At 46.8% G+C, this 24,524-nt stretch overlaps 2 protein-coding genes and 1 long non-coding RNA gene across 11 annotated transcripts; 1 reads left to right on the forward strand and 2 right to left on the reverse strand.

Moving 5' to 3' along the window:
* The first annotated feature begins 419 nt into the window (after window positions 1-419).
* On the forward strand, window positions 420-2,333 carry LOC127929285 (uncharacterized). 8 transcript variants are annotated; one of them, XR_008134298.1, is made up of 4 exons: window positions 420-560; window positions 714-1,631; window positions 1,695-1,745; window positions 2,187-2,333. It is a non-coding gene; the product is annotated as an uncharacterized LOC127929285 (long non-coding RNA). The 8 variants fall into 8 exon arrangements; XR_008134296.1 differs by lacking the exon at window positions 1,695-1,745 and having other exon boundaries at window positions 714-815; window positions 867-1,631; XR_008134301.1 differs by lacking the exon at window positions 1,695-1,745 and having other exon boundaries at window positions 714-815; window positions 1,020-1,631.
* A 72-nt stretch (window positions 2,334-2,405) lies between these two features.
* Window positions 2,406-19,220, reverse strand: qser1 (glutamine and serine rich 1). The gene is made up of 12 exons (XM_052517265.1): window positions 18,665-19,220; window positions 13,490-13,590; window positions 10,896-11,045; window positions 7,220-10,522; window positions 6,630-6,940; window positions 6,164-6,280; window positions 5,943-6,076; window positions 5,626-5,843; window positions 5,328-5,465; window positions 3,133-3,230; window positions 2,891-3,037; window positions 2,406-2,657 (listed from the first exon to the last, which is right to left on the reverse strand). Exons 1-12 carry the CDS (start codon window positions 18,769-18,771, stop codon window positions 2,535-2,537), a joined length of 4,947 nt encoding a protein of 1,648 aa, XP_052373225.1. The 5' UTR covers window positions 18,772-19,220; the 3' UTR covers window positions 2,406-2,534.
* A 141-nt stretch (window positions 19,221-19,361) lies between these two features.
* prrg4 (proline rich Gla (G-carboxyglutamic acid) 4 (transmembrane)) lies at window positions 19,362-24,524 on the reverse strand. 2 transcript variants are annotated; one of them, XM_052517266.1, is made up of 7 exons: window positions 24,196-24,524; window positions 23,424-23,539; window positions 23,137-23,300; window positions 23,016-23,043; window positions 22,463-22,604; window positions 21,915-22,097; window positions 19,362-20,988 (listed from the first exon to the last, which is right to left on the reverse strand). In XM_052517266.1, exons 2-7 carry the CDS (start codon window positions 23,527-23,529, stop codon window positions 20,961-20,963), a joined length of 651 nt encoding a protein of 216 aa, XP_052373226.1. In that variant the 5' UTR covers window positions 23,530-23,539; window positions 24,196-24,524; the 3' UTR covers window positions 19,362-20,960. The 2 variants fall into 2 exon arrangements, with proteins under 2 accessions (XP_052373226.1, XP_052373227.1); XM_052517267.1 differs by lacking the exon at window positions 24,196-24,524 and adding an exon at window positions 24,070-24,145.

The following is a 24,524-nucleotide window of genomic DNA, read 5'->3' on the forward strand; positions in this document are numbered from 1 at the left end:
AACCTAGGTTCAAGACTATTCTAAACATGACACTCAGTGGTCATTGCTGATACGGCGTCTCCGTTCTGCAGTCAAAACATCACGTTGGAGGTTTGACCGAGGGCAATGTGAACCAACTAGACAGCTGGTTAGTGTGTATTGTTTAGACTGAGGGCAACGTGGACCAACTAGACAGCTGGCTAGGGTGTATTGTTTAGACTGAGGGCAATGTGGATCAACCAGACAGCTGGTTAGTGTGTATTGTTTAGACTGAGGGCAATGTGGATCAACCAGACAGCTGGCTTGTGTGTATTTTTTACACTGAGGTCAATGTGGACCAACTAGACAGCTGGTTAGTGTGTATTGTTTAGACTGAGGGCAATGTGGACCAACTAGACAGCTGGTTAGTGTGTATTGTTTAGACTGAGGTCAATGTGGACCAACTAGACAGCTGGTTAGTGTGTATTGTTTAGACTGAGGGCAATGTGGACCAACTAGACAGCTGGTTAGTGTGTATTGTTTAGACTGAGGTCAATGTGGACCAACTAGACAGCTGGTTAGTGTGTATTGTTTAGACTGAGGTCAATGTGGACCAACTAGACAGCTGGTTAGTGTGTATTGTTTAGACTGAGGGCAATGTGGACCAACTAGACAGCTGGTTAGTGTGTATTGTTTAGACTGAGGTCAATGTGGACCAACCAGACAGCTGGTTAGTGTGTATTGTTTAGACTGAGGGCAACGTGGACCAACTAGACAGCTGGTTAGTGTGTATTGTTTAGACTGAGGTCAATGTGGACCAACTAGACAGCTGGTTAGTGTGTATTGTTTAGACTGAGGTCCATGTGGACCAACTAGACAGCTGGTTAGTGTGTATTGTTTAGACTGAGGTCAATGTGGACCAACTAGACAGCTGGTTAGTGTGTATTGTTTAGACTGAGGTCAATGTGGACCAACTAGACAGCTGGTTAGTGTGTATTGTTTAGACTGAGGGCAATGTGGATCAACCAGACAGCTGGCTTGTGTGTATTTTTTACACTGAGGTCAATGTGGACCAACTAGACAGCTGGTTAGTGTGTATTGTTTAGACTGAGGGCAATGTGGACCAACTAGACAGCTGGTTAGTGTGTATTGTTTAGACTGAGGTCAACGTGGACCAACTAGACAGCTGGTTAGTGTGTATTGTTTAGACTGAGGGCAATGTGGACCAACTAGACAGCTGGCTAGTGTGTATTGTTTAGACTGAGGTCCATGTGGACCAACTAGACAGCTGGTTAGTGTGTATTGTTTAGACTGAGGGCAACGTGGACCAACTAGACAGCTGGTTAGTGTGTATTGTTTAGACTGAGGTCAATGTGGATCAACCAGACAGCTGGCTAGGGTGTATTGTTTAGACTGAGGGCAACGTGGACCAACTAGACAGCTGGTTAGTGTGTATTGTTTAGACTGAGGTCAATGTGGACCAACTAGACAGCTGGTTAGTGTGTATTGTTTAGACTGAGGTCAATGTGGACCAACTAGACAGCTGGTTAGTGTGTATTGTTTAGACTGAGGTCAATGTGGACCAACTAGACAGCTGGTTAGTGTGTATTGTTTAGACTGAGGTCAATGTGGACCAACTAGACAGCTGGTTAGTGTGTATTGTTTAGACTGAGGTCAATGTGGACCAACTAGACAGCTGGTTAGACAGCTGGTTAGTGTGTATTGTTTAGACTGAGGTCAATGTGGACCAACTAGACAGCTGGTTAGTGTGTATTGTTTAGACTGAGGTCAATGTGGACCAACCAGACAGCTGGCTAGTGTATTGTTTTAGACCAACTAGACAGCTGGTTAGGGTGTATTGTTTAGACTGAGGTCCATGTGGACCAACTAGACAGCTGGTTAGTGTGTATTGTTTAGACTGAGGGCAACGTGGACCAACTAGACAGCTGGTTAGTGTGTATTATTTAGACTGAGGGCAATGTGGACCAACTAGACAGCTGGTTAGTGTGTATTATTTAGACTGAGGGCAATGTGGACCAACTAGACACCTGGCTAGTGTGTATTGTTTAGACTGAGGGCAACGTGGACCAACTAGACAGCTGGTTAGTGTGTATTGTTTAGACTGAGGGCAATGTGGATCAACCAGACAGCTGGCTAGTGTGTATTGTTTAGACTGAGGTCAACGTGGACCAACTAGACAGCTGGTTAGTGTGTATTATTAATATGAGGTCAATGTGGACCAACTAGACAGCTGGTTAGTGTGTATTGTTTAGACTGAGGTCAATGTGGACCAATTAGACAGCTGGTTAGGGTGTATTGTCCACAGACACACTCCTGTACATGGTCTTCTTCTTAGCATCCCTGAAGTATTCCACCACAGACCCACTGGGGGCACACAGTGCACATGCATGCCCCAACCAGGGTGACCACATTTAAAATACCCAAATGTGGGACAACGGGATGACTTTGGGGGACAGTGTAGCCTGGTGGGAGGGAGTTTTAATCTGTTGATAAAATGTGGGACATGATTGTTTGCTTGCAGGACAAAGGACCAACATGTGGTCACACTCTGCCAATCACAGAGACACAGAGTGCTGTCTCACCTCCTCCTGACACATGAGGTATGTGTGGTACTTGTAATGCTGTAGAGAATGGTAGAGGGAGAACCACTGTGGTTTCTGCTGGTCCACTGTGTATTCCTAGAGACAGAGAGAACAGAGTTCATTACACTACATTTTCCTAAACAGACTTCACAGTTTGGTCAAGTAAGCATCAAAAACTAAATGCATTCACATCCAGCAGTCACAGAAACATGTTGCATCAGAGACGTAAACTGAGTGCAGGACGCCCTCTACTGGACAAAACCAGAAAGGGCTCCTTCTTTCCCTCTGGCCTGCCCTGTAAATAGCAGTGTCAACATGGAGCCTCTTACCAGGGGCAGTTTGCTGGGGGACTTGGAAGGCTTCATGTTCTTCCTGTTGTAGGCCTTCCCACTGAGCCGCACCTTAAAGGCTGGAGTCTCCCCATCCTTGTTGAGCTCTGTTACCACGGAGATCTCTGGGAAGCTGTCCAGCGCAGTCTGAGGACAGAGACCATGTGAGAGGTACTCAATTAAAGGTTGTTGAGGAAGGCAGAGGCCTATATTTATTTTCAGGAGAATGCTAAAACGCAAACCTTAAAGAGTTGTCCCACTCGTAGTCTGGGCAGCAGGCGTCTCCTGTTGTCCCAGATCATCCTGTCCACTCTCTTCATGTGGGGCAGCAACAGCTCATCTGAACCCCAGAAACAATGTGATCAGCTTCCTAAATTCTACAAACAACTATTCCTCTCCCTTCCCCTCTCTCTCTCCCACCTCAGGTATGCCCGACCTGATTACTCCTCCGTGAATACACCTGTCTCTGTCCCCTCTCTCTCTCCCACCTCAGGTATGCCCGACCTGATTACTCCTCCGTGAATACACCTGTCTCCGTCCCCCTCTCTCTCCCCCTCAGGTATGCCCGACCTGATTACTCCTCCGTGAATACACCTGTCTCCGTCCCCTCTCTCTCCCACCTCAGGTATGCCCGACCTGATTACTCCTCCGTGAATACACCTGTCTCCGTCCCCTCTCTCTCTCCCACCTCAGGTATGCCCGACCTGATTACTCCTCCGTGAATACACCTGTCTCCACCCCTCTCTCTCTCTCCCACCTCAGGTATGCCCGACCTGATTACTCCTCCGTGAATACACCTGTCTCCGTCCCCTCAGGTATGCCCGACCTGATTACTCCTCTGTGAATACACCTGTCTCCTCTCTCCCCCTCAGGTATGCCCGACCTGATTACTCCTCCGTGAATACACCTGTCTCCGTCCCCTCTCTCTCTCTCCCTCAGGTATGCCCGACCCTCCTCCGTGAATACACCTGTCTCTCTCTCCTCTCCCCCTCAGGTATGCCCGACCTGATTACTCCTCCGTGAATACACCTGTCTCCTCCTCTCTCCCCCTCAGGTATGCCCGACCTGATTCTCCTCCGTGAATACACCTGTCTCCGTCCCCTCTCTCTCCCACCTCAGGTATGCCCGACTCCCCTCTCCGTCCCCCTCTCTCTCCCCCTCAGTTATGCCCGACCTGATTACTCCTCCGTGAATACACCTGTCTCCGTCCCCGCTCTCTCTCTCCCCCCTCAGGTATGCCCGACCTGATTACTCCTCCGTGAATACACCTGTCTCCGTCCCCTCTCTCTCTCTCCCACCTCAGTTATGCCCGACCTGATTACTCCTCCGTGAATACACCTGTCTCCGTCCCCTCTCTCTCTCTCCCACCTCAGGTATGCCCGACTTGATTACTCCTCCGTGAATACACCTGTCTCCTCTCTCTCTCCCCCCTCAGGTATGCCCGACCTGATTACTCCTCCGTGAATACACCTGTCTCCGTCCCCCCTCTCTCTCTCCCCCCTCAGGTATGCCCGACCTGATTACTCCTCCGTGAATACACCTGTCTCCGTCCCCCCCCCCCCCCCCAGGTATGCCCGACCCGATTACTCCTCCGTGAATACACCTGTCTCCGTCCCCGCCTCTCCTCCCCCTCAGGTATGCCCACCTGATTACTCCTCCGTGAATACACTGTCTCCGTCCCCTCTCTCTCTCTCCCCTCAGGTATGCCGACCTGATTACTCCTCCGTGAATACACCTGTCTCCGTCCCCTCTCTCTCTCCCCCCTCAGGTATGCCCGACTTGATTACTACTCCGTGAATACACCTGTCTCCGTCCCCTCTCTCTCTCCCCCCTCAGGTATGCCCGACCTGATTACTCCTCCGTGAATACACCTTTCTCCGTCCCTAACCCCCCTATGGCAGTCGTTCCCAAATCTTTTTTTAAGGAACTCAGTCTGGCTTTCATGTGACTGTTGAAAGTTGTAACAGAAGAATGCAGAAATTGGGTATTGCATCATCAGTTCCTCTTGTCATGTTAGTCATTATATACCTTAGGGATCTATTTAGAACTTGGCAGAAATGTCTATAATAACTAGCCCATGTCATCTAACGTTTTATAGCCCATAGATAGTTGTCATTTTTTCTCACTCAAATATCACAAACACATTAGACATGGTAAAATGTATACAATTGCAAGAAATTTTGATTGAAAAACAAACAATTTTCTTTGCACCCCTTGACATAATGTATAGCAATGCAGGAAATAAGCTTAAAAGCTACAAAATGTTCTCTCCACCAACAAGAGGGGTGTGAACAGTGCATGTCATGAACAGCGGTTGTTCCCATAGAAATAGATGTGGCGGGTACGCGCACAGGAGGGACGCGGGATGTTCACCAATGCTGGAAGGGGGGCCCGGGTACCAACCATCCCCCTCTCCCCCTGTTGGGGGTATACCCACCGTTCTCCCTCTCCAGAGCGCTCATCACGTCTGCATCCAGGGCGACGCTGATCAGCAGCTCTACAAAGCTCTTAAACGTCTCCTTCATGGTCCTGGTGTTGAGGAACCGAGAGGAAAACGGCACTGGAGGAGTGAACTCTGAGACAGAGAGAGAAAAGACAGAGGGAATTAACAGAGGCAACGAGGGAAGAACAAGAGATAAAACAGCACATAACAGAGGAAGTTGCAGAGCTCCATCAAGTCATCAAACCCATGGGAATGAGCCTAAATGTAGGCCCTCTAAAGCATCCACCCTCACCATCGTCTTCAGCCTCATCCTCAGGAGAGGACTCGGAGGGAGACGGAGAGTACTCCTTCCACTTCCTCCTCTTCTTGGGCGGGGGCTCTGCCTTGGTCTTGGGCTGCTTGGTGCGGGGCTTGGACTGGGACTTCTGTGATGTGGGCGTGGCAAGAGGGTCAGAGTTCACTGAGCGGGGAGGAGTCTTCAGACCGAGCAGTGTCTTCGCCTGAGAGCCTCTGGAGGAGAGAATGAAGGTAGAAATGAATGAAACCAGATTCAGAATGATGAAGATGAGACAGATTGAGGTAAATAAGTAGCGGAACAGATATCAGTACCTCATGGAGGACATGGGCTTGCAGCGGGGTTTGCGCTTGCAGACCCGGACGTACTCCTTCTTGTTGACCGTGTCCAGGAACTTGACGTACACCCTCCTGTACATGGTCTTAGCGTCACCAAAGTAGCCCAGATACTAGAACGGATGTAGACACACACACTAATCATCATCTGTGAGTGTGTGTGTGAATGCATGTATAATCAGATGTACACCTGTCCTTACACTGTTAGTGGCTGAGAACACTCTCTTGCTGTCCCTCAGCTCAGGGACAAACTTCTGCAGCAGAGCTTTCTGGACCTTCCAGATGGCTGGGGGTTCCTGTCCGGCTGTCAATGTCACCTACACAAACCACCACACACACAAACCACACACACACACAAACCACCACACACACACACAAACCACCACACACACACAAACAACACACACACACAACACACACACACACACACACACACACACACACACACACACACACACACACACACACACACACACACACACACACACACAGTAGAACAAGTCTCAGCATGGATCAATAGAACAAACCACAGACAGACAGACAAAGAGAGAGAGACACAGACACAAATATGTTTTATATATCTGGACTAACTGCATTAGGGGAAAAAAAGAAAAAAATGTGAATCTCTGCCAAGGTTTCACACAAATCCCCTCCCATCCCTCCCACCTTCAGGCTCCCGGTGTCCTCGTTTTTGACCACAAACTCGTCCCTCTCGCGGTACATGCCCTCTCCCCCACTGTCCGACAGTTCTTCGTCCGTCAGTCCTTCTATGGCCACGCTGGTCAGCTGGACGGCCAGCTGGCCTGGGGGCGCCGGTTTCGCCCCCTCTTGCCCTGACGACCCAGTCACCGATGATGACAGGACAGTTGTCGAGGACTCCTTCGGTGCAGCCGTCTGCTGCTCCTGGGCTTTGGAGGCTGAGTGAGACATGCTGAGAGCCTGGTCTGGCTTCAGGGGAGAGTTGGAGAGTCTGTTGTCTGTTGATGGAGAAGGGAGAGAAGAGAGGGAGAAGGGAGAGGAGATAGAGGTTTGGGTATTAGATGTTAAATGTAACTACTGGAATTAATATGGGTACTAATGAATGCCCTAAGCCATATTTTCCTTGATTTATGAAAATGTTTTTGGAGATAAAAAACAAAGCATTTTATTTAAATGGTATCCAATCAGGGCACAATGCTGTCTCACACTACACTGATAACTAACAAACCAGATGACTGAATCCTAAGGGCTTGTGGGGGCAGCCCATCCATGTTTACCCGCTTTGTGTGTCCTGTCTGAGGGCTCGTCCAGGGCCGACAGGGCTGAGCTGATGCTGTTCTGGAGGGCCTGGTTCTTTCCAGCGCTGCTCTCATCCTCGTCCGAGCTGAACGATGGCAGTGTCTCCAGGTTCTTCTGGAGCTCTTCCTCCAGACGCTGCTGCTGAGAGCTCCCCGCAACCCCAAGGCTCTCATCGCCTATCAACGGGGCTGATGGAGGTTGTATTTTCAGAGGTAGAGGCGGTATGGCGCACAGTGGCCGCTTGGACGAAGCAGAGGGCCTGCGGGAGCGACTGGGGGTCCGTACGGGGGATGAGGAGAAGTGCTGTTTGGGACCTGACTTGAGGAAGTCCAGAAAGGAGCCGATGAAGCCCGTTTTGACCTCTGGCTGTTGCTCCTCCACCTCACGGATCTTCTGCCTCATCCTCTCCTGCTGCTGGTAGCTGTCGTAGGCCGCCTCCGAGGTGGAGGGGGAACTGGTGGGGTCGCTGCCCCGGGAGTTCTGCCTCTTGGCCTGGACTGTCTTTTTCCTTGGTTGGATGTTCTCTTCCTCTGGAACGGGGGGCTTGGCCGAAGCCTTGGAGCGCACCCTCTTTTTGGGGTTGACAAAGCCGTCAGAGGGACACTCGTCAAGGCCGTCTTCTCTCTTGATGACTTTGGACCCTTTGGGGTTCTGCTTATTGGCCTTGCCTCTGTTGAGGTTCCCTGAGGGGTCGTACCCCAGGCCAGCCAGGTGGTACTCATTCTCAGAGTGGCCTCCGTTGGGGTTGCCATCGGCCCTGTTGCTAGGGTAAACAGACTGTCCTTTGGGTGAAATGTTGTTTGGCTCGTCTCCGGGCTTCCGTAGCAAACCCTTGTCGGCGCCCATGTCGTGCCTGGGGTCGACTACAGTGGTGTGCGAGTGTGACATTGAGTACTGTTGCCCCAGATGCCCCTCCCCTTTAGGAAACTGGTGTCCGTCTGAGGTCATAGGAGAGCCATTGAGTGTCAGGGTCATGGTGTTATGAGAGTTAGTGTTGGTGATGATGGAGGTCTGGGAAGATGAAGAGGAGAAACTAGGTGACTGGTGTCTGGTGTCCCCAGTCTGGAAATGACCCTTGGGGTCGGGCATGCCGCCCTCAGCAGCGCCGGACGTGGCTTTGACAAAGTCCTGCGGCGTGACACCGCAGGCGGCTGCCGTGGCAGCCAGGATGTCGTCCACGTTGGACAGGATGTTCCTCTCGTCCGCCAGCAGCATGGACTCTGGGAAGCAGATGGAGCTCAGGGCAAAATGGTGTTTGGCGTCCTGCGACTGCTGCTGATTGGTCGACTGGCTGTAAGGGTCTTTTGGCGAAGAGAGGTGCAGTATGGAGGAGTCCGTGATGGTGTTCTGTCCTACTGCCCCAGGCTGGCTCTGGCTGCCATTAAGGCTAACGCTGATCAGATGATCTCCCTCCATGTGAAGGTACTGGACCTGGCCTGACCCCGGGGTCAGCTGTACCTTGGAAGGGTTGAGACCACAGTGGATGAGAGGCTGTTGGATCAGGACCATCTGCTGGTCCCGATTAGGCTCCAGTAGAACCTGAGAGTTGGGGACCCTGATGTACTGGTTCTGGGTGTGGTTCAGGGCAGACTGGGCGTTGGCCTGGTGATTTTGTTGCCGTGGCTCGGGCCCTTTGAGCAGGAGTGAGTGCTGTTTGAGCTCCTCATGGGAAGACATGAGCTGGGCGTTGATCCTAGTCTTTGGGCCCATGAGCTGGTCTTCAGCTCGCGAGTTGCTCCGGATCACACTCTGAGTGTTGTAACGGTCATCCATTTTGGAGACTACGTAGACCACATTGTCACTTCCCCCCAGGCTGGAGGTTTCTAAAGAGACCTGCTGGAGAGCCTGGAGGTCCTCGATGGGGATCTCTCCTTCCAGTTTCAGTTTGCAGTAGGCTGGCTTTAGGTCCTGTACTGAGGATCTGCAGTTGTTCTGTAAGGCGAGGGGAGGGGCTGAAGAGAAGGGGGTGTAGCCCTGGACCGATATTGATGTGGGTAACCTCTGGGCGCTGGCGGAGGGGTAGGGGGCGCTGAGGGATTGTCCTGCGGCGTAGCTCTGAGACTGAGTGACCGAAGCCTGCCCCTGAGACAGGTAGCTCACGTTAGGGGCACCCTGAGAGTGGCTGGCAGGGGAGCTCTGAGAGGGGTTGCCCAGACACAGGCCCTGAACCTGGGCTCCGTACTGGCCCACATCCTCCTGGCTCTGCCCAGGGCTGGAGCAGTAGACCAGGGACTGACTGACAGACGCTACATTGCCTGAATGGCCAGAGAAGGAGGGCAGAGTCTTATAGAGAGAAGGCCTGAGGAGGTCTGAGGAGGAAGAGGAGTAAGCCTGGGAGGTGATGTAACTCTGAGAGTGGCTGAGAGTGGACAGCAGACTGGGCAGCGGGGCCGATGTGTATGGCTGAGTCTGTTGGCTGGCAATCACCGAACCATGCTTCAACCCAGGCCCCTGCCCTGGGGAGGGGTAGCTCTCTGGAGAGCCACCCTGTGACTGGGGTCCGCCATCTGGGGCCAGTTTGGAAGAACAGTCTTTAGTCTTGGCACCCGTGGAGGACGAGCAGTACCCAGAGGGGGAGGGGATGGAGGAGGGGTAGGCCTGAGATTGCACACCAGTCTTAGGCTGCTGCGCACCGTTGACCCCCTGGGAGGAGTCCGTCCCCATGGAGGTGCTGCAGGGCACTGTGGTCTGCCTCGAGGGGTCCTGCTGGAAGGAGCCATCCCCCTGCCCGCTGCCTGAGCCGAGGTAGCCCTGCAGGGAATGCTGCAAGCCAGGCAGCTGCTCCGAGACAGCGTGGCTGCTGCTAGAAGGCCTCTGGTGGTGCTTGATCACACTACATTCCCGCTGGAGTGCTCTCTCGATGGAGCCCGAGAAGACGGGCACCCCGTAAGGCTGGGGGGCTGACTGGGTAGCCAAGGGCAGTAGCCCAAACTGGGGCTGCAGGAGGTGAGGGGCCGACTCCTGGGCCGAGCGATATGTGGATGACTGGGGAGGGAGGGCGGTGCCCAGGGAGGGGGTGGGGAGGCGGTCGAAGGCCAGGGAGGTAGGTAGCGTGGCCTGGCTTGGTTTAAGCTGCAGCAGGGGGTCGAGGTGGGAGGAGAGCAGGCCGTTGGTGGAGGTGCTGAAGGCGTGGTCCTGGAGGGCCAGGGAGGGGCTGGTGGCGTAGCTCCGCGAGGGGAAGGCACTAGGGTGCTGATAAGAGGAGAGGGGGGCAGGGTAGGGGAATGTGGCACCGGTAGGAAGGGCACCGGTGAGGAACAGCTCTGTGGTGGGGTTGGCGCCTAAGTGAAAAAAAAAAAAAGAAAGATGAATAAAGATAAATCTTCGGGCAAGTTCACATCCAAACAAAATACAAAATGATACAGACAAAAACAAGCCGCTAACACAGCTCACACACGACAGATGAACCAAACATGAGAGAGGTAGAAAGAGAACAAGGCCAACTATGTGTAATATATGAACTGAGTAGAATGGATACAGGTCTCATTTCCCAACTGAAACCAGCCTGGTGCCTCAATTCAAAATGTCATTTTCTTTGGAATTCATGACCCACAAAACAATTCAGAAATCGACGACAAATAATTCACAACACTCAAAACTGAGTGTGCAAAATGGCAGCCATTTGGTGTGTGTATATACTGTGTGTGGCCTCACCGGTCTGCCACGTGGTGGTCCTAAAGGGGGGGAGCAGAGAGGCCCCGACAGGACCAGCCTGCTGCAGGGCTCTAGACTCCATGGCCGACAGGAAGTTCATGACAGAGGTCTCAGTAGTGTTAGTGCCTGAGTCAAACCCCCCCGACAGACCTGGGAGAGGTGGAAGAAGGGGGAGGCAGTGAAGAGAGACAGAGAACATGTCATGAGGTTACTGAGGTTTTGTCTAGAAGGGATACAGATTGTGTCAAAAATGTACTTTTCAGAGCAGGTTAGGTGAATTAGGTTAAGAAACGGGTTCGCTGAAAAAATGTCAAATTTGACAAAAGTTGTATCCATCTAGACATGACCGGTTACTGATGCAGACGCAGTAACATTCTCCTCATGGTCTTCCTCCAATAACAACACAGAGTGGCAGCCCTCTAGACATGACCGGTTACTGATGCAGACGCAGTAACATTCTCCTCATGGTCTTCCTCCAATAACAACACAGAGTGGCAGCCCTCTAGACATGACCGGTTACTGATGCAGTAACATTCTCCTCATGGTCTTCCTCCAATAACAACACAGAGTGGCAGCCCTCTAGACATGACCGGTTACTGATGCAGTAACATTCTCCTCATGGTCTTCCTCCAATAACAACACAGTGTAACGGTTACTGATCTAACCTCATGGTCTTCCTCCAATAACAACACAGAGTGGCAGCCCTCTAGACATGACCGGTTACTGATGCAGAACATAACATTCTCCTCATGGTCTTCCTCCAATAACAACACAGAGTGACAGCCCTCTAGACATGACCGGTTACTGATGCAGTAACATTCTCCTCATGGTCTTCCTTAACAACACAGAGTGCATAGACATGACCGGTTACTGATGCAGTAACATTCTCCTCATGGTCTTCCTCCAATAACAACACAGAGTGGCAGCCCTCTAGACATGACCGGTTACTGATGCAGACGCAGTAACATTCTCCTCATGGTCTTCCTCCAATAACAACACAGAGTGGCAGCCCTCTAGACATGACCGGTTACTGATGCAGTAACATTCTCCTCATGGTCTTCCTCCAATAACAACACAGAGTGGCAGCCCTCTAGCATGAGTTAACATTCTCCTCATGGTCTTCCTCCAATAACAACACAGAGTGGCAGCCCTCTAGACATGACCGGTTACTGATGCAGTAACATTCTCCTCATGGTCTTCCTCCAATAACAACACAGAGTGGCAGCCCTCTAGACATGACCGGTTACTGATGCAGTAACATTCTCCTCATGGTCTTCCTCCAATAACAACACAGAGTGGCAGCCCTCTAGACATGACCGGTTACTGATGCAGTAACATTCTCCTCATGGTCTTCCTCCAATAACAACACAGAGTGGCAGCCCTCTAGACATGACCGGTTACTGATGCAGTAACATTCTCCTCATGGTCTTCCTCCAATAACAACACAGAGTGGCAGCCATCTAGACATGACCGGTTACTGATGCAGTAACATTCTCCTCATGGTCTTCCTCCAATAACAACACAGAGTGGCAGCCCTCTAGACATGACCGGTTACTGATGCAGACGCAGTAACATTCTCCTCATGGTCTTCCTCCAATAACAACACAGAGTGGCAGCCCTCTAGACATGACCGGTTACTGATGCAGTAACATTCTCCTCATGGTCTTCCTCCAATAACAACACAGAGTGGCAGCCCTCTAGACATGACCGGTTACTGATGCAGTAACATTCTCCTCATGGTCTTCCTCCAATAACAACACAGAGTGGCAGCCATCTAGACATGACCGGTTACTGATGCAGTAACATTCTCCTCATGGTCTTCCTCCAATAACAACACAGAGTGGCAGCCATCTAGACATGACCGGTTACTGATGCAGACGCAGTAACATTCTCCTCATGGTCTTCCTCCAATAACAACACAGAGTGGCAGCCTCTAGACATGACCGGTTACTGATGCAGTAACATTCTCCTCATGGTCTTCCTCCAATAACAACACAGAGTGGCAGCCCTCTAGACATGACCGGTTACTGATGCAGTAACATTCTCCTCATGGTCTTCCTCCAATAACAACACAGAGTGGCAGCCCTCTAGACATGACCGGTTACTGATGCAGTAACATTCTCCTCATGGTCTTCCTCCAATAACAACACAGAGTGACAGCCCTCTAGACATGACCGGTTACTGATGCAGTAACATTCTCCTCATGGTCTTCCTCCAATAACAACACAGAGTGGCAGCCCTCTAGACATGACCGGTTACTGATGCAGTAACATTCTCCTCATGGTCTTCCTCCAATAACAACACAGAGTGGCAGCCCTCTAGACATGACCGGTTACTGATGCAGTAACATTCTCCTCATGGTCTTCCTCCAATAACAACACAGAGTGGCAGCCCTCTAGACATGACCGGTTACTGATGCAGTAACATTCTCCTCATGGTCTTCCTCCAATAACAACACAGAGTGGCAGCCCTCTAGACATGACCGGTTACTGATGCAGTAACATTCTCCTCATGGTCTTCCTCCAATAACAACACAGAGTGGCAGCCCTCTACAGTTCAATAAACAAGTCTCGTAGTCCTTTATTAAATCTTACCTGTAGGGTGATGGGTAGTGGTGTAGGTGGGCAGCTGGGTGCAGGCGTAGGTCTGCCGATGGAGGAGCTCCGACTCCAGGTGTGTGGCACCATAACTGGCACTGCGGAAAGGACACACACACACACACACATTTTGCACCTTTACTGTGCAACCTCACCATGCCTGAGGCACTAAACCAGACAAGCCTATTCCATACATCAACAACAGGGTGTGACCACCATCACAACAGCACACTGTGCCCCTGTCAGCCCCCTGGACCTTGCCCTGTCACACAGAGACCCAGACGGTATTTATAGGCCCATGATGCAAGCTTACAAAAGTGTGTCAGGCACAATGGAGGACCTTAAAAAGGTGGTGCAGGACGGGTCTCATTTGATATATAAAGAATCTCTCACCCATTGATAATATTACAATTCACAGTCACATCAGAGGTTATTATTTGTTCAGCATTAGAAACAGAGTTAAACATATTATAAAATGATATACGTTGACAGAACTCAAACATAACACGTTATTTTTATAGAAACACTAGTATTGATTATAACAGGGTGTCAGACGAGCTCATATGAAGACTGCTGTACTAAACAGGGATCACACACAACATGAGAGCAGACACACTTGTTGTTCCCTGCTCACAGCTGAGCTACCGCAGGGTAACATGCAGCACTATCAACCTGCACTGTCATGAATAGTGTCAGTGTAGCTAGACAACCAGCTGGTGCTCTCTCATGCCCTTTCCACAGCCCCCCAGAGTGACACAAAGAGACTGGCATCGCCAGAGGTTAATTATTCATGTACACGGTACAGGGGAACCCAAGCAGGGTGAGGAGATTGTTTACAAGTCATAACAGTGTTATGAATGAGAGCTCTGGGATATTTTTATGTCGGCCTCAGTCTTGAAACCTACAAAGGCCTAACCCACACACAGAAGTGGAGGCAGAAGAAGAACAGAGAGCGAGACGTTTTAAGAGGACAAACTACCTTATGAACCTTGGGTTATATTTGCATCCAATGAAACTTTAATTCCGCACTTTACAATTCACTGGAGCATCAAAACAGCCTTGTCAGTATAAGAACTTGAGAATGAAAGGCCCTGTACAAACAGCTAGCTAGCTACTACTTTCCATCAAAACAGCCTTGTCAGTATAAGAACTTGAGAATGAAAGGCCCTGTACAAACAGCTAGCTACTACTTTCCATCAAAACAGCCTTGTCAGTATAAGAACTTGAGAATGAAAGGCCCTGTACAAACAGCTAGCTAGCTACTACTTTCCATCAAAACAGCCTTGTCAGTATAAGAACTTGAGAATGAAAGGCCCTGTACAAACAGCTAGCTACTACTTTCCATCAAAACAGCCTTGTCAGTATAAGAACTTGAGAATGAAAGGCCCTGTACAAACAGCTAGCTACTACTTTCCATCAAAACAGCCTTGTCAGTATAAGAACTTGAGAATGACAAGGCCCTCAAAAAGTACAAACAGCAAACAGCTACTACTTTCCATCAAAACAGCCTTGTCAGTATAAGAACTTGAGAATGAAAGGCCCTGTACAAACAGCTAGCTAGCTACTACTTTCCATCAAAACAGCCTTGTCAGTATATGAAAGGCCCTGTACAAACAGCTAGCTACTACTTTCCATCAAAACAGCCTTGTCAGTATAAGAACTTGAGAATGAAAGGCCCTGTACAAACAGCTAGCTACTACTTTCCATCAAAACAGCCTTGTCAGTATAAGAACTTGAGAATGAAAGGCCCTGTACAAACAGCTAGCTAGCTACTACTTTCCATCAAAACAGCCTTGTCAGTATACAAACTTGAGAATGAAAGCTACAAACAGCTACTACTTTCCATCAAAACAGCCTTGTCAGTATAAGAACTTGAGAATGAAAGGCCCTGTACAAACAGCTAGCTACTACTTTCCATCAAAACAGCCTTGTCAGTATAAGAACTTGAGAATGAAAGGCCCTGTACAAACAGCTAGCTACTACTTTCCATCAAAACATGTGGTAAAAAACAACTAGGGCCGGTACGATACAATACTCATTAGTATCTTGACAAGGAAACAAAACCCGAAGCGGATTTAACTTTATTAGGAAAACAGTCCTAATGTTGGAAGCAAACATTATGTCATCCAGAGTCACATTTATTTATTTTCCATCTGTAGCTCACAATATTTTACATACAGCAGGTTTTTAAAGTACCAAAGAGTTGTCTGCTTCATGTTTTTATTTTCGCTATCAAAGAAATATTGTTATACTGATATCGTCACAGCCCCCCACCCAAAAGACCCCAGAACGAGTCAGTCTGTTCATCACATGGTAACAAAATGGAGCCGAACATGTCCCATTTCCTATTTTTCAGATAATACGAGATGTCTCGGTGCGATGAACACAGAGCAGACTGACTGATGTTCTAGTCAGGAGACAAACTGGGGGGGGACGCTCAGCTGGGAGTCATCTCATCTGCTTCTCTCTCTCTGTCCCTGTGTTTCACTAACACAGCCCTACTAATCTACAATAAAAGGGTGAGGGAGAGATAAGCTAGTCACGAACTAGGACCCAAGTCAAAGCTAAATTCCCTGAGTTGATTCTCACTGATCAGTTAGGAGGAACCAACCAAAACGCTGATTCTCACTGTGATCAGTTAGGAGGAACCAACCAAAACGCTGATTCTCACTGATCAGTTTGGAGGAACCAACCAAAACGCTGATTCTCACTGATCAGTTTGGAGGAACCAACCAAAACGCTGATTCTCACTGTGATCAGTTAGGAGGAACCAACCAAAACGCTGATTCTCACTGTGATCAGTTAGGAGGAACCAACCAAAACACTGATTCTCACTGTGATCAGTTAGGAGGAAATCAAATCAAATCAAATTTTATTTGTCACATACACATGGTTAGCAGATGTTAATGCGAGTGTAGCGAAATGCTTGTGCTTCTAGTTCCGACAATGCAGTGATAACCAACAAGTAATCTAACTAACAATTCCAAAACTACTGTCTTATACACAGTGTAAGGGGATAAGGAATATGTACATAAGGATATATGAATGAGTGATGGTACAGAGCAGCATACAGTAGATGGTATCGAGTACAGTATATACATATGAGATGAGTGTGTAGACAAAGTAAACAAAGTGGCATAGTTAAAGTGGCTAGTGATACATGTATTACATAAGGATGCAGTCGATGATGTAGAGTACAGTATATACACATATGAGATGAATAATGTAGGGTAAGTAACATTATATAAAGGTAGCATTGTTTAAAGTGGCTAGTGATATATTTACATCATTTCCCATTATTAAAATGGCTGGAGTTGGGTCAGTGTCAATGACAGTGTGTTGGCAGCAGCCACTCAATGTTAGTGGTGGCTGTTTAACAGTCTGATGGCCAAAACGCTGATTCTCACTGATCAGTTTGGAGGAACCAACCAAAACGCTGATTCTCACTGATCAGTTTGGAGTAACCAACCAAAACGCTGGTGCTTTCACACAGACAAGAGAAAGTGAAAAGGTCAGGAAGACATTCTCACTCAGGGATGATGAGGAGGTGGTGATCTCCACCTCCTCCCTGAGTGGGATAGTGTATTTTCTAGAGTGAATCCACCGTTCTCTCTAAAGACAGACGCTGGCCAAGTCCTTTTTCCTGGAGGCTAGAACAGTCACACGAACAATGAGCAGTTGGAGAGAGAACTCAGGAACAGGCTTCAAGCATGTTCAGTCTAGCCTACTTTCATAATGTAATGACATAGTACTAGTACGAACAGCTTCACCATAAAAAAAAAAACTAAAAACTGTTTTAAAACCCACCTGTCTGATATGCTACCTTCCCTGATTTAACTTACCTACCCCTACAACTGTTCAACTAAACATGTGCTGGTGAGTAGGTTAAATAAAACAAGACCCCACGCTCCCCCCTAAAGTGTGTCAATCTCAGTTTCCCTCCATAACCTGAGAAGTGACTGATCTCTAACCAGCCCCCCGCTCTCCCTTTACTTCTCCCTGTCTCCTCAGGCCCTGGGGGTGGGAGGTGGAAGGAGGAGGGTGGGTGGCACAGCCCCCCAGAGGCACTGTGTGGGGCTCCACAGTTCATGTCTGGACAGAGATTCCCACTCACACCACTAACTCGGGCTCCTCTCTTCCAGATGGAAATCAGTTGAAGAGCCCAGTCTGCCAAGACGAGAGACATGATTCTGTCAAATGTGTTTCAACTTAATGTCAGAAAACAGGTAGTTAAGGTTTAGCTAAAGACAACCTCAATATCCACATATCTGATCAACTGTTACACCACGGACTAACTTCATTTAGTCTCTCGCTGTGTGTCTGTACTCAGCAGATACCATAACTAGGGCAGCTGGTGTCCCACATTTTCAGCGCTATCCATTTATAAAACAGGATATTTTAACAGGCAATTCAGGTTAACTCCACACAGAGAGTCGACAAAAAAATACACATTATCAACCACACCACTGAGCCTCCCAAATATACATGTGACAAGCACGACTTTCATATTCATCATTTTGTTCAATGGTCAAATGACAGCGATGCTCTGAAGAAGTAAACATTCAGAGTTGACCACGATGTAGACGTCAGACAGCTGTCAACAAACTGTACAAAACACCAGTCTTTCTGTGACTTCACCTTCAGTCAAAACAGAATCCAACCAGTCAAGCAACTTCCTAAAATTTGAGACCATGTCAATGACCAGTTTATCAGCGAATTAAACACCTCGGATTTGACAACCTTACGCGCAACAACGTATCTAGTTAGCTATGCAAATATTACCGTACATCAGTGTGATTAAGCGGATCTGTCTGGCGACTTCTTTCCTAGTTAAATACGGTTCATTCTAAACGATCGAATAATTGATTGGACTATTCGACATAATTGCATTCTTGCATGTAGATAGTTAATTGTGCATATCGACAATTAACGTGCAACATAGCTACGTAGCTGATGGCGTGCTACAGATTTTAGGGGTGTCCAACATTTCCAAAACACTGTTCAATGAGTGATCAGTAACTTTATATTCATATGTCAAGCCCTCGACCCAATTGTTCCATAACTCGACGCGTTAACTTTAAAAGCTCGTCACATTTCTGTTTGTTGTGCTAGGCCTTCCATCACCGGAATTTTCCGTGAAAGGTGACCCGCCCTCTCCTTCACCTCATTTACCTTGGCTTTATGCTTGCGGTGCTCCGCTCATAGGCCCAGGCTACGGTCTGTGCTGGTGGAGCCAGCGGGTCTGCGAAACTGGAATTCGGGTAATTCCGGTCCATCATCCGTCGAAGGCTGGGAGTGATGCACTTCCCCGATGGCGCTTTGTGAAGCAGTAGGCACACATACGAGCGCGGCGCCGGACAAAACAATCACATTCTCCCGGACCATAGATTACTAGGCGCCGTCAAGTTCAGCGGTTTAGTCCTGAAACTTTATAACCTCGTTTCTTTAGCATGAGGTTATGATGATAATCATTGTTCGTTTTCCTTAATCAAAAACTGTGCAGGCACTGCATGGTGGTTTGGTACTTGGATCAGGTCCCCATGTTGGTTTATTTCCCATGATGCACCGCCAACCCTGCTTGAGTTGGAAGAGTTTATTCTCATAATTTTCCTTCAGTATAATAATGGAGCAATATTTCTTTCTGTGAAATGTTTTTACCTGTCTGAAATGACATCAATAGTCAGTCATATCACTGATCATATATTTTTAACACGACCTTTGCACAGACTTTTTTTTAACCTTTGCATGGTCACAGAATTATGTAAGAAATCATATTTGCAGAGAATTTAATGATCAAAATAATGATAGCTTTTGGTTTTGCTGTAAACATTAACACTTCACCATTCAAACATTCTTCAGAGACAAGACAATCATTAAAATGTCAATTTATGAAATGATCCTCTGATAGTTAACATGTTTCATAGACTTAAAGTACACAATCAGTCAAACCAAGCATCATCAGCACATTGTCCCATGATGTCAACCTCACCATTGACATTCATAGATATCTGTGATAATATACCTCCTAATCCTTACAGAAGTCATGCTCAGATGTGAGCAGTATTAATTCAGTATCCTATTTTACAAATTAATGGGTAAAGAAACAGCCCACTACCCAACAGTGTCCAGAAATAAAAACAGAATTATCCCAACCTGTGGTTGTAAAACCCTAAAAAAAAAGTGCACCCTGTTATGACAATTTAACAGGCACTTCATTAAATATCATGGATATGTTTCTTCTTCATTAATGAATGGAGCTTCAGAAAAGAGCAGAGACTTCCTGGGACACTCATAATAGCATGTGATCCATGCTTGTCGTGGGCAGCAGCTCACTGGAACTGAGGACCAGCACCAACTATGTTCTACTGCTTCAGTTTCTGCACCGCATATAGAATATTAGCTCAAAAGTATTGCAGTGTTCCTGCACAGACATACATATAAAATATATAATATCAATTATATAAACAACAGTACAGGTAAATGAGTACCGGCACATATAGTATTTCAGTCCAAGTCAAGCACTGAGTGTGATGTCATCAAACTCACACAGTTACAACACATACAGTGAGCACCAAAAGTATTGGAACAGTGACACATTCTGTCTATGTACTTTGGTTTTGAAATGATACGACTATGATGTTATTTGTGCATCTAACTTTCTCACAAAAAAATTGTCACTGTCCCAATACTTTTAGAAGCCACTGTACCTAATATGTACCTGTACAGGTACCTGTATCTAATATGATTCATAGAAATTGGAAGTGTCAATTCTCCCAGTCTGTCCTAACACCATGCTCATATTGTGTCATTAACCAACAGGTTACAGTAGTAGGCAGACTTGTGTGTACACCACAGGTTGGTGGCACCTTAACTGGGGCGGATGGGCTCGTGGTAATGGCTGGAGCGGAGTCAGTGGAATGATATTAAACATGGTTTCCATGTGCTTGATGCCATTCCATTCACGCCGTTCCAGCTATTATTATGATCCATCCTCCCCTCAGCAGCCGACACTGGTATATACTCAATACGGTTTCTCATGCTTCATTTTCCATTCATAAAAGCAGAGCAGTTGACAGGTTACAGTTAAACTAAGATGTATCATGTTAACTATTACCTCACTTGTTGTTATGGGTTAAAGCAGGTCCAACTCAAAAGTGAGGAATAAAGTGATGAGGAATAAATCAATTTTGGCACATGCAGAAGAATTTCTAAACATTTGTACAAATAGATAAATATGCTAAACATTTGTACAAATAGATAAATATGCTAAACATCTCAAATTGCAGGTAATGGAAGAGGTAATCAGTCACACAGATCTACAATTATCACAAGGTATTACAATCCAATAAAATCACATGTTGAACATGCATGGGGGAGAACAACCATGTAAAGTAAATAGATCTAAACCTCTTTAGTAGCATTTGATGATGCTCAATATGGAGACAGTCATCCAGCGAGGTCAAAGATGCTATCGTCGAATACTTCCAGGTTGAGACCTGTGGGAAAGAAACAAAGTAAACATGTTGTTCACCTAACAAGGCAAGGTTAGAAAGATCCCTACTGTCTATAAACCAAAATAATAAGCCAAAAATTGTACAAAAAATGTTTTGAAAAATATTTTTAATGTATGAACATTTTTGTAGTTATAATTCAATTCAGATAGGTAGAGCAAGTTTTGGGGGTGTGTGTGTAACAGTGTTGGTTGTGTCAATCTCCTTCCCACAACCTGGGCTCGAACCAGGGAGGACACTGAACCCATCGACAACTGTTACCCACAAAGCATCATTACCTGTCACTCAAAAAAAGCAGTGGCCCTTGCAGAGCAAAGGAAACCAGCTCAAGGTCGCAGAGCGAGTGACGTCACCGATTGAACACTAGTAGCCCGCACAGCTAACTAGGTAGCCATTTTACGTCGGCAACGCTCACTCTTAAGCATCAGCTGTCAGAGCAGCTCACAGATCACTGCACCTAGCCCATCTGTAAATGGCCCATCCATCTACTTCCTCCCCATATTGTTTTTTTATCTTTGCACCCCAGTATCTCAACTTGCACATTCATCTTCTGCACATCTATCACTCCAGTGTTTAATTGCTAAAATGTAATTACTTCGCCACTACGGCCTATTTATTGTCTTACCTCCCTAATCTTACCTCATTTGGAAACACTGTATATAGATTTTTTCTATTGTGTTATTGACTGTGCGTTTGTTTATTCTATGTGTAACTCTGTGTTGTTGTTTGTGTCACACTGCTTTACTTTATCTTGGCCAGGTCGCAGTTGTAAATGAGAATTTGTTCTCAACTAGCCTACCTGGTTAAATAAAGGTAAAATAATTATTTATTTTTTAAACTCCCCTTTGACCTCCTCTGCAGCAACCGGCACAATCATGTGTGTGTGTGTACATGAGCATGCGTGTGTATACCCAGGGTAAGGAGGAGGTGGGGCGTCGTGCGTTCCGGATTTGCCGATGGCGTCCTCATAGGAGGGCAGGCCTGGGGGGTCAATCTCCTCCGGCGGGGGCAGGAGCACAGGCTGCAGAGAGACCTCATCCAGTCTCCGCATGATCAGCGAGGCATTACTGCGCCTTGGACGCACCCTAACAGAGCTGGAAGAGACAGTCAGGAATGATGCAGTATCCCTTTGAAGAATGTGTGCGTATACACACACACTTTACCCCTATCTACATATTACCTCCTCGACTAACCTGTAACACTGCACATTGACCCGCCTATATATAGACTCGTTTTTTTATTTTTTTACATTTAAACTTTAGTTTATTTAGAAAATATTTTCCTCAACCCTTATTTTTCTTAAAACTGCATGGTTGGTTAAGGGTTTGTAAAGTAAGCATAAGTAAAGTCTACACCTGTTCTATTCGGCGCATGTGACAAATAACATTTGATCTTAATCAAACTATTGATCCAGTGACCACTGTCATTCAGTCAACATAATGCCCCTCATCTAACTCACCCTGCACGTGAGAGGTTATCCTTACAACTCCCCTTGCAGAAGTACCAGACCAACAGGCCGAAGATGACGATGGCCACCCCTGCCACGATCAGACCCACAAGCAGGGCAGTCACATCCAGCCGCGATGGCCGCGTGTCCTCACCTGTGGGATCACACAAAAACAACCAACTGAAGTATTTTTGCATGTATGACACACTGCAAGATTCCCAAATATGCTGCTAACTCTCCTAACTCTCCTGAAGAGTCACAGTGTATGGTGTTTTTTTAAAACTAGACTGTAACCAGGTTTCTCTCCAGCCCTTCTGTAACATTTATGGACTAATAAACCTGTCAAGGAGAAAATAAACTGGACTGCAGAACTTAAGGGCCTGAGTTGAACCGCTGGGCGATAGGCTGCATTAGGTTTTGCATTTCGTCCTCCTGATTGAGGGTGTCTTCCACCACCCTGTACCCATCAGTGTAGTTAGAAAAGTCTGTGCGATTAGTAGTAGTACAATGGAAAATAGTTGACCTGCGACATACATGTAGATACACTTAGCCATACTTCTCTTACCCTCTGTGTACTTTTTCCAGAAGTCATCCTGCGAAGTTACATAAAGACAACATCAGGTTGTGGTCATGAGACTGGGCCTACCACACAAATTCTGCCTGATCACCATCTCAGCATCACTTACAGTCTGAGGGACATTTTCAAAGACCTCTCGTGCTTCCTCGTAGCTGCAGACTTCTTCAAAGCACTCCCTCTCCAAATTCCCAGGAGTGAAGAGCTCAAAGTCAAATCGGTTGGCCAATAGATGGCGTCCTAAGAATGCATTTGCCTGCTCCTCTTGCATGAAAACTAGGGGACTCAATCACATGAGTGGAATAAAATTATGCAAACTTTTAAACACAATACGTTAATACCATAATTTAGAAATATAACAACATTTTATTTGAAGATGTTTGGAAACTCATGTCTCACCTTCTTTTGACTGGTCCGCTGTCCCTGTGGTGTGTAATAACTTTCTCATACAAGCAAAGTTTCCACAGGGAAGCAGTTGATACAGTATGAATAAATGCAAAAGCATCGCAATTCACCTGCAGATAATGATTTGAGCATAGGTCATAGAGATTAGATAAGAAGTTACAACGTGCATTTCACAAGTTAGTGACAACAAGACACACCCAGTTTTCACCAGAAAGCTGTTCAGAAGCCTATACGGTTTCTGTTGATTGCTTAGCAATTCTTTCCTTAAAAACGTGAGTTTTAATTTTACACCTTAAATTGTTCACACTGAAACGTCACTTTTTGGGTGACCCGACCAAATTCGTATATAAAGTATTAATTGTAGATCTGTAATTCTCATTGAAAGCAAGTCTAATAAGCGGTAGATCTGTTCTATGTGCTTTATTTATATGCTTCCTGTTCTTAAAAATGTCGTTTTTTAAACTATTTTACTTTAGGTTTCGTACACCAGCTTCAAACAGCTGAAAATACAATATTTTTGGTTATGTAAAATTATATTTCACAGCGGTTTAGATGATACAATGATTCTCCACACTATACTTGGCGAACTATTAGAATTTTAGCAACAAGGAAATGGCAGAGCAATTTCTACATAGTGCACCTTTCACTTTAAAACGTGTCAAATCCAAGAAGAGTGGAAGAAAACAGACTACTGCACGAAATGAAGTTACTGAGCAGGTATGAATGACATTGATTGTTGACAGGTGAAACAAATGAAACCACCTACCTTGAACGTTCGCCGATAACAGCTGTGTTTGATGTTATATTTCCTTATAAAAATACTCAGAACACGTATCGTCAATAATCAACAACACCGCATTACAAAATATTATAATTCGTTAAATCAATACAAGTAGAATATTCCAGGAAGCGCGAGGTTTCTGTTTACTCGCAACACATTTTTTTACATTTTCTTTTACTCCCAAGAACTGTGAGCTCACCTCCTGTTCTGTAGTAGTTACCTACCTGTACAGACCTGACTAATCAAGCTTTTCACCTGGATACACTGATCTACAGTTCAGTAAAAACACAAGGTGGCACTTGAAACCACTAAAC

Source organism: Oncorhynchus keta, unplaced genomic scaffold, assembly GCF_023373465.1.
Source record: "Oncorhynchus keta strain PuntledgeMale-10-30-2019 unplaced genomic scaffold, Oket_V2 Un_scaffold_6322_pilon_pilon, whole genome shotgun sequence".
NCBI classification, from domain to species: Eukaryota; Metazoa; Chordata; class Actinopteri; order Salmoniformes; family Salmonidae; genus Oncorhynchus; species Oncorhynchus keta.

What these genes read in the sequence shown, in the direction of transcription:
- qser1 (XM_052517265.1), bottom strand. Translation starts at nt 18,771, where the DNA reads ATGATGGACCGGAATTACCCGAATTCCAGTTTCGCAGACCCGCTGGCT. An exon ending in GACCACCACGTGGCAGACCG is followed by an intron (nt 10,523 to 10,895) that starts GTGAGGCCACAC and finishes TTTTTCACTTAG; the next exon opens with GCGCCAACCCCACCACAGAG. An exon ending in CCCCCAGCAAACTGCCCCTG is followed by an intron (nt 2,658 to 2,890) that starts GTAAGAGGCTCC and finishes CTCTGTCTCTAG; the next exon opens with GAATACACAGTGGACCAGCA.
- prrg4 (XM_052517266.1), bottom strand. Translation starts at nt 23,529, where the DNA reads ATGCTTTTGCATTTATTCATACTGTATCAACTGCTTCCCTGTGGAAAC. An exon ending in GATAACCTCTCACGTGCAGG is followed by an intron (nt 22,098 to 22,462) that starts GTGAGTTAGATG and finishes TGTCTCTTCCAG; the next exon opens with CTCTGTTAGGGTGCGTCCAA. An exon ending in CCACCTCCTCCTTACCCTGG is followed by an intron (nt 20,989 to 21,914) that starts GTATACACACGC and finishes TCTTTCCCACAG; the next exon opens with GTCTCAACCTGGAAGTATTC.